The sequence below is a fragment of the Natator depressus genome, chromosome 2 (genome assembly GCF_965152275.1).
Source record: "Natator depressus isolate rNatDep1 chromosome 2, rNatDep2.hap1, whole genome shotgun sequence".
NCBI lineage: Eukaryota > Metazoa > Chordata > Testudines > Cheloniidae > Natator > Natator depressus.
The window spans coordinates 253,849,895-253,862,857 of NC_134235.1; the positions used below are offsets into that span (position 1 = coordinate 253,849,895).

The window sequence follows — 12,963 nt, forward strand, 5'->3', positions numbered from 1 at the left end:
AACTTCTCGCACATGTTCCTGCCCCCACCTCACCACTCAAACATTTTGCTTTTGTCTAAACCAGAGGAAGCGGTTGAGTGGAATACAGATCATAGCACAATGTTTAAAAGATACACTAGCCCAACCTTTAAACAATCGCGATAGCTCCTTTTGAAAGCATTGTCTAAAGGGGTTGCCTCGCATACAAAAAAGCCCAACCAAACAAAAACTTCTCTAAAGCCAGTTTACAAAGATGGGACATAGGCCTCTTCATAGGCTCAACACCTGTAAATTGCAAAGAGAGTTTTTGATCCCAGTGTACAGTGAAAAAAATAAAAATTTAAAAGACAAAAGCCATAGCTTCGTGACTGCATGAAAGACAGAGGTACAGACTGTAGCCTCTGACATCCTTATCTGAAGAAACAGCCCCATCCCACACCTCCTCCTCCTTCTTTCCTGACATTTTTTTTTATCTACAACTGCCATGTGCATCTACTAAACAGGCTGTTTTTAATCACATCAACTAAAGCTTTAAAAATAAACACCCATAAACTTTTAAAAGTTTAACATGAAAAACAGGGCATGAGGAGAAGAGAGCTGGCCTGCCTGTTAGGGGAGCATTGATACAGGACTGAAATATTGTTTTAGTAAAACAATTTTGTAGCCACTCTTTGCTAGTTGTCATGCTTTCCCATGAACAAGCATTTGTAATGCAAAAGATTTCCCCAACTTCTTGAGGCATTATTTCTCCCATAATTGTGCCAATTTTTCCAATCCCTTTTCACCGGGCTATCAGAAATAGCAAATAAATCAGATTCTCAAAATCGTTGGTGGATGACATACTTGGACATTGACAGGGTCCTAGAGAATTATTTTTTTCTGTTCTTAGTTAACACTTTACATTTGACTTTTACACAAGCTGTAACCCTGGATACTTTACAGCATTGAATAGTAGAAGACAGATGAACAACCTGAGAAAGTGCTGAAAACAGAGGCCTTGTGATGGACTCAAGCCCTAATGTAACGGGACTAGGGAAGAAGTTAAAAGGCATAGCTGAACAGGAAGAGGGTATTACTGAAAGAGGAGATTTGAGGAAGTGGGGGAAGGGGGGACTTTTAAAAGTTTCTGATAGTTTATTTTTAAAGCATTATTTAATGTGATTAAAACACTATGTTTAGCAGAAGCATACAGAGACGATGGCAGTTTTAGATAAAAAAGAAGCCAGGAAAGGAGGAGGAAGGAGTTTGGGGCGGGGGACGTTTCTTCAGATACCAGTGCCATAGGCTACAGCCTTTATCTCTGTCCTTCATACAGTCGCAAAGCTATGGCTTTTGTCTTTTATTTATTTTTTTTTACTGTACACTGGAATCAAAAACTTCCTTTGCAGTTTATAAGTGTTAAGCCTATTAAGAGGCCTATGTCCCATCTTTGTAAACTGGCTTTAGAGAAGTTTCAGAGTAGCAGCCGTGTTAGTCTGTATCCGTAAAAAGAAAAGGAGGACTTGTGGCACCTTATAACAAATTTATTTGAGCATAAGCTTTCGTGAGCTACAGCTCACTTCATCGGATGCATGCAGTGGAAGATACAGTGGGGAGATTTTATATACACAGAGAACATGAACCAATGGGTGTTACCATACAGACTGTAACAAGAGTGATCAGGAAAGGTGAGCTATTACCAGCAGGAGAGTGGAGGGACAGGGGACGGGAGTTTCGTAGTGATAATCAAGGTGGGCCATTTCCAGCACTTTACAAGAACAGTGGAAGGGAAATAAACAAGGGGAAATAGTTTTACTTTGTGTAATGACACATCCACTCCCAGTCTCTATTCAAGCCTAAGTTAATTGTATCCAGTTTGCAAATTAATTCCAATTTAGCAGTCTCTCCTTGGAGTCTGTTTTTAAAGTTTTTTTATTTGTTAGTCTCTAAGGTGCCACAAGTACTCCTTTTCTTCTTGTGAATACAGACTAACACGGCTGCTACTCTGAAACCACTTTTAGGTCTGTAATCGAGTGACCAAAGAGATTGAAGTGTTCTCCGACTGGTTTTTGAATGTTATAATTCTTGACGTCTGATTTGTGTCCATCTATTTTTTTACGTAGAGACTGTCCAGTTTGGCCAATGTACGTGGCCGAGGGGCATTGCTGGCACATGATGGCATATATCACGTTGGTAGATGCGCAGGTGAACGAGCCTTTGATAGTGTGGCTGATTTGATTAGGCCCTATGATGGTGTCCCCTGAATCGATATGTGGACACAGTTGGCAACAGGCTTTGTTGCAAGGATAGGTTCCTGGGTTAGTGTTTTTGTTGTGTGGTGTGTGGTTGCTGGTGAGTATTTGCTTCAGGTTGGGGGGCTGTCTGTAAGCGAGGACTGGCCTGTCTCCCAAGATCTGTGAGAGTGTTGGGTCATCCTTCAGGATAGGTTGTAGATCCTTAATAATGCGTTGGAGAGGTTTTAGTTGGGGGCTGAAGGTGATGGCTAGTGGCATTCTGTTATTTTCTTTCTTGGGCCTGTCCTGTAGTAGGTAACTTCTGGGTACTCTTCTGGCTCTGTCAATCTGTTTCTTCCCTTCAGCAGGTGGGTTGTAAGAACGCTTGATAGAGATCTTGTAGGTGTTTGTCTCTGTCTGAGGGGTTGGAGCAAATGCGGTTGTATTGTAGAGCTTGGCTGTAGACGATGGATCGTGTGGTGTGGTCTGGATGAAAGCTGGAGGCATGTAGGTAGGAATAGCGGTCAGTAGGTTTCCGGTATAACTTGCTGTTTATGTGATCATTGCTTATTAGCACCGTAGTGTCCAGGAAGTGGATCTCTTGTGTGGACTGGTCCAGGCTGAGGTTGATGTTGGGATGGAAATTGTTGAAATCATGGTGGAATTCCTCAAGGGCTTCTTTTCCATGGGTCCAGATGATGAAGATGTCATCAATGTAGCGCAAGTAGAGTAGGGCATTAGGGGACGAGAGCTGAGGAAGCGTTGTTCTAAGTCAGCCATAAAAATGTTGTCATACTGTGGGGCCATGTGAGTACCCTAGCAGTGCCACTGATTTGAAGGTATACATTGTCCCCAAATGTGAAATAGTTATGGGTGAGGACAAAGTCACAAAGTTCAGCCACCAGGTTTGCCGTAACATTATCGGGGATACTGTTCCTGACGGCTTGTAGTCCATTTTTGTGTGGAATCTTGGTGTAGAGGGCTTCTACATCTATAGTGGCCAGGATGGTGTTTTCAGGAAGATCGCAGATGGATTGTAGTTTCCTCAGGAAGTCAGTGGTGTCTCAAAGATAGCTGGGAGTGCTGGTAGCGTAGGGCCTGAGGAGGGAGTCTACATAGCCAGACAATCCTTCTGTCAGGCTGCCAATGCCTGAGATGATGGGGCACCCAGGATTTCCAGGTTTATGGATCTTGGGTAGCAGATAGAATACCCCTGGTCGGGGTTCTAGGGGTGTGTCTGTGCGGATTTGTTCTTGTGCTTTTTCAGGGAGTTTCTTGAGCAGATGGTGTAGTTTTTTTTTGGTAACCCTCAGTGGGATCAGAGGGTAATGGCTTGTAAAAACTGGTGTTGGAGAGCTGTCTAGCAGCCTCTTGTTCATATTCCAACCTATTTGTGATGACGACAGCACCTCCTTTGTCAGCCTTTAGAGAAACTTTAGAGAAGTTTTTGTTTGGTTGGGCTTTTTTGTATGCGAAGCAATTCATGTAGGCAAATCTTTCAAAACAAACTGTTGTGTACTTTTGGCTACAGAGCTCACTTATATACGCCAGCTGTGTTCATCATAAAATACTTTAATGCTCTGCCAGGCATGGTTAAGGTTAGTTTAAATAAGATATTTTACACCACATAGTGGTTGAACAGATAATAGAGTTAACATTCCATTACATCTCCCCCTTTAAGTTCTACATTCCTACCATTTACAATATTTACACCATCACACTGTCTTTGAAGTTCAGTACTTATCAGCCTGTTGCACGTCTCTGAAAAATACTTTTTTTCTAATTATGTGACCCAAATGTGTGTCAACTTGGTATTCTGGCTGTCCATTAGTTGCAATGACTGGCAGTGGTTGGTTTGGAATCTCTAAGTTGTCTTCTTTGTGAGCCACTTTGGCCATCTGTAGAGTTTGCTCTGTTGATTGTTCTTTCTGAGGAACAAACTGTAGCTGGCAACAGTTTCTGTTGAACTCTCCACTGTTAGTATCGATTGTTAGGGGGCTTATTCCTTCACCCACTTACTTCCCTTGTCCTTCTCGCATGAACAGAGAGCAACAATACCCGAAGTCCAAAGGTGCAAACAATTCAATGTTTATTGGGGTGAACTTCCAGCAAGCATGATTCCAGTTTCCTTCCTTAGTATCCTCCTTCCCAGCTCTGACACCACAGAGCCTTACACCTGTGTCCCTGTTCCCATTCCTGCCCTTAGCCAAACATGATTCCAATTTCCTTACCCCCATTCCCTGTTCCCATTTCCCCCCCACACACACCCACCCCCATTCCCTGTTCCCATTTCCCCACACACACACCCACCCCCCGCCCACTTCCTGATTGGCTGCAGACTATATAGTAAAACTTGAGTTCTGCTTAGCTATACCTTAACCAATCACTTTCCTGAAATTTAACTAACCAATCCTAACATATTGTAACATGATTATGTAACCAATTATATCCCACCACCTTAATTAGTTTACACCCAGCAAAATTAATTATACAGCAGACAGGAACAATCACAGAACCAGACAGAGATTATACAGACAAACAATAGCAAAGTGGGAGCTATAATGACAAGACAACAGAAGTGAGGATTTCACATCCCAGCTATTGATAAGTGAGTTCTTGCCAGACAGGATGCTATCAAACTAAGTTTCCTTTTACATTTTCTAGGCACTTCCCTTTCTCTGGAGGTGATAGGCACTATCAGGACAGGATTCTGTTCCTAACAGCCCCATAGCACCTTCTTTCAATGTGACTAGTTTGGAATGTGAGGATGTGACCGGTCGTTTCCCATCTTATGGCTGCCTCTGCTGCTTAGCCAAAGGCCTTAGCCTAAGAACAGGGCCTCAGACTGTCACAGTAAGAGAAGGCCCTTACACCGGCAGACAGTGATTTTGATACTCTTCTGTACCTCTATAACTAGCCAAGTGACAAGAATACACCTAAATTCTTAAAGTACAGGCCTTTGCAGACAGGCCTGAATATCTATATCCTAACATCGATCACATATGATCTGGGTGCTAAATTTTTTTCTTTATGACAGCTGGAGTTGTCTATTCTTTTCCTCCATCCAGTTTGACACGAAAGTGGTCACCAGGTTCTAGACATGGCAGTTGTCCAATTGAGTGATATTATTTTTAAAAGTGTTCATAAGCCCTTTGAACCTTTTTATCCAATTTGGCTACTCTCTTCATGTCTGGCCACTTTGGAGACAGATTCCTCTCACAAGTTAGAACAGTCGTTCCGAGTTGTCGTCCCATCAGGTGTTGTGCTAGACTATATCCAGTTGCTGCTACTGGTGTTGATCTGTAACTCAGAAGAGCGAGGAATGGATCTTCCTGCTTTGGGATTTTCTTGGCTGTCTGTACAGCTCTCTCAGCCTCTCCATTCATTTGTGGGTAATGTGGGCTGCTACTAATATGGTTAAAATGGTATTTAGTTCAAAATGACTTAAATTCTGCTGCAGCACGTTATGGTCCATTGCCCGTTCCTAGTTGTTCTGGAATACTGAAGTGAGCAAAAGTGCACTTCATTTTTCTTGATAACATGTTATGAAAGACATGTTATGTCTTTCAAGTACATTATTTCTAATAACTGGAAAAATAGTTCACAATGACCAGGCAATGCTGTCCTCTGAATGTACGTAAATCTACAGCTAGTCTCTTCCCAAGTCTCTCTGTTGGAGATGTTGTTAAAGATTCTTTATGTTGTGTTGGGCTGCTAGTTCTGCAACATTCACATGCAGCAACTTTATCGTTTATGTCCTTTCTGATGCCCTGCCACCACACTGACTGGTTGTCCATTCACAGAATTTAGTTAATCCTTGATGTCCTTCATGGATGAAGTTTAGAAATTCTCCTCTCATTTAATCTGGAATTATGATGTAATTGCCTTTAATCACGAGTCCATTTGACTTGCCTAACACACCACAAAGTTGTCTCGTGTCACCTCCTTAGTGTCCTTTAAATACTTGGGCCAGCTGACTCAATGTAACTTAGACCTTCCTGAAGTTGCTTGTCTGTCAAGGTTGCTTTTTGTAGCTGGAGTAGCCTCTTTTATGACACTGGTCCACAGCATTCACATCAGCTGTTATATCATCCTTGAGCTCACGGGTAGCTGAGTGCAATGCTGAGCTCTATGACAGAGTGCCTGCTACTACTAGATTTTCCCGGGAACATACCTAGCAATTGAGTTAAATCACATAAACCTTAGCAATAGATGTTGGCATTTCAGTTGTGCTTGATCCAGGACTTTTCAGTTGATCAGGGTTATAAGTAGTTTAAGGTCTGTTATCCATGTAAACGAATCCAGTCCACACAGATATCTGTAAAAGTTCTCACATGCCCATACACTTGTCGGGCACTCCTTTTCAATCTGTGCATATCGATTTTCTGCTTCTGTAAGCGCGTGAGAACAAAATGCAACTGGCTTCCACTCACAACCAGGTTGTAGCAACAATGCACCACCTAGGCCATAGCTGCTTGTATCTGCACTGACCATTGTGGGTTGGTTCTCATGCTCGTACTTGAGAACTGGAGTCGTTGAGATAATTTCTTTTACCTTATCAAAGGCAATTTCTGGCTTTGGCCCACATAGGCAAGATGTCTTGGACATTAACAGTTCAGACAGTGGTTTGTTGCTGTTGAAAGGTCTTGTAGATATTGACCAAGGTAATTTACCATGCCCAGTATACGTCTCAGTTCTTGTACATTTGTTGGTGCATGCCATTCTCAAATTGCTTTTACTTTCTCAGGGCTAGGACTGATTCCATCTTTGTTTATTGTCCATCCCCAAAACTGGATTTGGGGTACACAGAAAATGCACTTTTCCTTGTTTAGCTGCGGTTCAGAATGACTGGTTAAGCTTAGGACTTTGTTGAGGGTTTTGTACTGTTCTTCCACCAAAGATCCATCTATCAGAATATTGGCCATGAAGACTACAGCTCCATTTGTGTTTGTTCACAGTTCTGCCATCTTTCTTTGGAAAATTTCAGGTGCACTATTAATCCAAAAAGGTGATCTTCATAAGCAAAATCTCCCAAAAGATGTGATAAATGTAGTTAGTTTAGCACTTTCTTTGGCTAAAGGAATTTGGCAGACTTAGAGAATACTGTATATCCTTTCACTTTGGGGAGAAAGTTATCCAGTGTTGGAAGGATATATTTTTCTCTCACAACTGCTTCATTAAATCTTTTAAGATCCACACAGATTCGTATTTTTACATTTTTCTTTATAAGTGGTACCATTGGGGCACACCATACTGCTGGCTCAGAGATTTTCTTGATGCCAATACACTCCATTCTCTTTAACTCAGTTTCCACTTTATGAAATAATGGGTTAAGGTTCCTGTGAGGTGTATGTACACTATATGGCTTAGCATTGTCTATTAATGTTATTTGTACTGGATCTCCTTTCAAAAGTCCAATATCAACAAATATTACATTGAGTTCTTCCCCCTTTCTCACTAGGCCCATCATGGCTGCCACGCTGCAGCTGAGAAGGCTTTTGTTCTGTGGTCCTTTGATCACGTACACTCTGCATGCATAGCTTTTGTCTCTGAAAATTGTTTCTGTGGTGATCTAGCTCATGCAGTTCAAAATCCCTCCAGGTGCTCTGTCAGGTGACATCAGCTTTGGGCAATGTTGAAGGTGATTGTAAGTCCCTTCTGAGATAACTGTGATGCTAACTCCTAAGTCAATTTTAAAGCTAATAGTCTTGCCATGGATATACAATTTCATTCTCCAGGCAGGCGTTTTGTCATCAAAAGTGATAGATTCCAGAAACAATGGCTCTTGATTATCTGTAATATGAGTGAACTCCCTGACTGATTTGGTTCAGCAAACAGCTGCAAAATGTCCATATTTAATGCCTTTAGTACCTGTGCACCTCTGGCTACACATACATCATCTCTCAGGATATGACTTTTTCACATCTTGTATATGTAGGATGGAATTTGTCCCTCTTAGCCTGGGAGTTCTCTCTCCTTGCCTCCGGGGTTTTATGATATTGCCTTTTAACATTCAAATGTCTGTGTACAGTTTCTAACCTAGTTTCAGATTTTTCGTGTTCATCAGGAAAGCCTATACTTTTAAAATTTTATTTTTTATTGTAAAGCCTCTCCGTAAATGATGGAAATTTTATATTGTCCCCTGGAATCTAAAACTTTGTTCACCCTTTTCAAATGATATACATGAGAAATGTATTTACACATTTTTGTTTGGTTGGGGATGTTTTTCCATGCTGGACAATTCAATGAGGCAAAACTTTGCCAGACTTGAGATGTAACAAAGGCCTGACTCTTGGTTGCAGAATGATCGGTATTTAATTATGGAAATGAAATAATTTAGCCATTTCCTATTCTTGGCTTCTCTAGAGTGTAATGTAGTGATTCAATGTAAAAACATGCTTACATTATTGTTAAAAGGCTGGGATAATATTGCTTTAAAACACTTTTTTTCAAATTTCATATGATTTAATTTTAATCCTACAATTAAAAAATTCTTTCGCTGAAGATACTGCAAAAGATGGCTGTCTTAGAATAAAAGGAGGAGAGGGCATGGAGGCATGGTTTTTCACATAACAGTGACAGAGGGTACAATCTTTATTTCTCTCTTTCACGCAGTTACAAAGCTATAACTTGTCTTTTTAAACTTTTTTCTTTACGGTAAAACTCCTCTATAAAGTAGGAGAATATTATCCTACCCCCCCCAAATCTTCACACTTTAGAAATGATATCCCCTAAACTGATGCTAAAATGAGTTAAATTAAGTAGTGTTGTATTAATTTAGATGGAATCCGGTGTTAACATAACCCTGTCACTGTCCAACATTAAACAGTTTTAAACAAAATTTGGGGTTTGGTATACAGAGGCCCCAGCATGCTTTGTACCATGGCAAACACACCATTAAAAATCCTTAACACTTTGTATTAAAGATACAGAAAATAAGGGAAAACAGTTAAAGCATTTGAAATATAAAATAGTGAATAATATTTTCATTTTAAGAACATCCCCTGTTCTCTTTCCCTTTAGCTGGAGAGAGCTTTTAGAAGGAAAAGGCCCTTGTCTGACAGACTTTTACATGGCATTAAAGATGATAATAACTGTAATTTTTTGGGAAAAGAGAAAAAGTTAGTTGAGATCAGAGGCAACATGTGCCGGGGGGGGGCACAATTTGCTGCTTGGCGTCTACTGAGCATGCTCCCATGGACTGAGCATGCTTAGTAACATCTGCTGAAGCCGCTGTCCTCACTCTGCCCCTCCCCTATGGGCAGGTGTGGGTCGTCTCTGGCTGAGATGGGCTGAAGCTGGCATTGCTGTTGTTGTTAAAGTCCGATCACGTTTTCTAGGAGACAAAACAAGACAAACACACATAAGAGGGGGAGAGGAAAGAACAGCAAAATAGAAAATGCTGCTTCTGTGTCTGGCGTTGCTTTTCCCTTGCAACCTCACTGTTGGAGAAACACGGGCAGAGCAGCTGGTCTGATCAGCCACTCCAAGATCTGGCAAACTTGTACCAGCATGGGCTGGTTAGGGCATTGCTTTTATTCACCTCTTTCTGGTCACAGACTTGCAGCAGTGTTGCAAAAGATACAGTCTTGAGTTGGCCGGTTAAGCCAGACTCTGATTAGACAGAAGGAAAATGGAGAGGGTTAGGAGAGATGGGGAAGGAAAAACATACATGGGGGAGAGGGATGGGAGGAGAAAGACGAAGTCTCTCACCACAGGTGGTGTTTGGGATTCAGCCTGAGCTGATGAAGGTGGTGGCGTCTTCGGGGTCCCTCTCTCTGGACCAATCAGGTCAGGACATATTTTAGGATTAGGATGAAGAAGGTCCAGGGAACCTCATAAGCTGTACCTCTTCCTAGAACTGCTCCCATGTGTTTTTCTGTAGCAGGAATGTAAGTCCTTCCTACCCACTGCGGATTGTTGCCCCTGCCCATTCTGAAGCTCCTTATTTAGCAAACTACCTGCTACTGACCCTTTCTGTTTTACCATGGAACGAATGCATTAATATTATTATTTACCTGTATTACTGTAGTGCCCAGGAGCCCTAGTCATGGACCAGGACCCCTTTGCGCTCGGCGCTGTACAAATACAGAACAAAAGGGTAATCCCTGCCCCTGTGGGATTTCTTGCAGGCTTGGTAAGAAGAAACTGTACAGTGAATGGCTGGTCTGATCCATTTCCCTCCTATCACATTGCCTGCCCAGTGAACGATGAGATTCCAGTTCAGGAAGTAAGTCTATCTGAACCAATACCATTCAGAAATGTGCTGATGCTAGTCATATACCTTTCTATTTCAGAAGTTGGGGATGAAAACTTGGTTGAAGCAGCGCCATTCTCACTAAGTATAAAATGCCATTGTATTTTTACTCTGCCCACTTGCTCTGTGAAATTATTAATGACATTTATTATACAGGTGAAGAGAGCACTCATTTAGACACCTAATAGATCTAGAGAGCTGTGTCCGAAAAAATATAGGGCCAGATCTTCTGGTGTGGTAAATTCGTGTAACTCCGTTGAACGACACGGACATACACCAGGTGAAGATCTGGTCCAAAATGTTTGCAAAACTGGGATTAATACTTCAGTTATATTCAGTGATCAGTCTGAAATGTCGGTAGCATTGCTGCCCTGCTGCCGGTAGCAAACATGCCCTTTTTTCACCAGAATTACAGACTCAAGGCAAGTTGAATCAGTTAACCAGAAGATGCTGCATTTCTGCTCCTCATCTAGTTTGAAGAAAACAAATCATGGAAAGAAAAAATAAGCACCCATAACAAAGCAAAAGGAATTCTGGGCTTAAGAAAAATACCATGCTCAGATTCTGGTCTCTATTACATAGGTGTAAAGCCATTGACTTCAACAGAGTTACTCTGGATTTACACCTATGTAATTTAGATTAGTATTTGGCACGTTTTGTCAGTTTGATTCCCAAAACCATTGTCACTTCAGTCTTGTGTGCACAGAAAATGTTTCCCATTTTAACTACACCTTGTGCTTACGTATAAATGTGCTTCTGCTGGTGTAGCTATTTTTGCACAGGAAGGGGAATAAATGCTACTGGTATAAGGCAACTGAATAACAGTATCATTGCATCCACCCTAGGCCAGGTCTGGCAGAAGTCCCCTCGTGTAGATAGTTACACCAGGAAAGCTGCACTCTGACTGGTATAGCTTGTTTAGCTCAGGGGAGGTGGTTTTTCAACTCCAGCGCAAACCACGTTTTTGCTGGTATAAGCTGCATCCACACTAGGAGTGCTTTGCTGACATAGCCTAGCCATAGCCTTTCCTTCCCATACTGGTAAAGCTCTCCTGGAACAGACATACGTTAGGGTTGTATTGGTGTCTCCATATCAGTAAAAAAAATCAGAACCCTACCTGATATAAGTGGAAATAGGAACAAAACTGGTTCAAAACCTGTGTGTTGACCTGGCTTTGTTGCTGACTCTTCTCTCATTTATTCAGGTGTAAATCAGGAGTAACTCCACTGAAGTCAATCAGAAGTCTCTCCATTAGGGTAAAACTGGTAGAAAACAGCAGGGAATCGGACCCTTGCTGTTTGTGCCCAGCAAATGGTGCTAACTGAGCAAATGAAAGCAAGATTCTGTTTTACTTATTGAAGTTAATTTCACCTGTCAGCGAGAGCTTAGTCAATAATCCATTCCATATGGGTTGGATGGACTTTTGTTGTCATCTTCACTTTATTTCTTCACTGTTTGTCAGCAGGCTGTTTAACTTGGACCTTGCTTTCCAGCTGGCTGATCTGTCATGCAGAAATGCAACTCTTGAAATGTTCTTTTCCCTTCTTTTTATTTATTCCTTGCACTTCTAGTGCAAAAACAAACATAGCATGAGCCTGCTGTTTTCTTTGGCAGGTGCCCTGTTCTTTCACCTAGGTTGACTCTTTGGCCTGCTTGTTTATCCACTTGGGAATTGGATTATTGCTTTATATGGACTTTCTTTCCTATCTGATTTGCAAGGAATGGCTGCCAGCTAGGATGACCTAACCTCAGCTTTGACACACTTGCTCATGAGATAGTTCCTCATTGATTCACCTGGTGGATTTGCTGTTGAGGATCCCGTGTTTGAGGTTTAGCTGGATAAACACACACACTGAGTAAGAACTGCTCCACAGGGCTTTGCTAACTGGCTAAGTGCAATCTAGTGTTTCGCCACTCAGTGGTAGACACAGTATGAACCCTATTAGGAGCAAAGGATCTGCTGCTCCCTCTTGTTTCAGTGCTGCTTAGCTCTTCTGAAAATCAAACAATAATTATTGCTTAAATTTTATTGAGAGATAGCACTAGAGATTCTAACCAGCTTTCCTTTCCAACATGGAGGTGTGCTCCTGCAAAGGCTGCCCAGGGTGACAATATCTATACAATAAAATCAAAATGGGACCTAAGAGACAGATACTTCCAGACTTAGGAAAGTTTGGATTCGGATCCAAACTCTGCATCTTGGGTCCACGTCTACTTTTATTTGCTGCTTCCTCTTGAGAGGGATGAAGTTAATTTGTCCAACGACCTACCCACTCAAACACGATGCCTGAAAAAAGCTGGATTTTAACTCAAGCACTATTAGGTTGTTCTTGTACATGGGAAAAGTTGAGTTTGGGGATATAGGGAGAAAATATCCAGGAGACAAATAGGGTGGAAATAGGAACAAAGCACAAACAGTGAAATACAGATAGGGCAAGGTTGAAAAAAAGTAAAGAGAGAGAGAGAGAGAGAGAGAAAAAAATCATGAAAAAATTAATGTTTGCAGTGTTGCTG

General features: G+C 41.6%; 1 protein-coding gene across 1 annotated transcript in view; it reads left to right on the forward strand.

The window, feature by feature from the left end:
• Window positions 1-1,413: 1,413 nt before the first annotated feature.
• The window catches only part of GHRHR (growth hormone releasing hormone receptor), a 28,380-nt gene continuing 16,830 nt past the window's right edge, over window positions 1,414-12,963 (forward strand). The window contains exons 1-2 of the mRNA XM_074943440.1: window positions 1,414-1,646; window positions 10,325-10,422. Coding sequence (XP_074799541.1) covers window positions 1,547-1,646; window positions 10,325-10,422 — 198 coding nt within the window. The 5' untranslated portion in view covers window positions 1,414-1,546. The remainder of the gene's footprint in view (window positions 1,647-10,324; window positions 10,423-12,963) is intronic.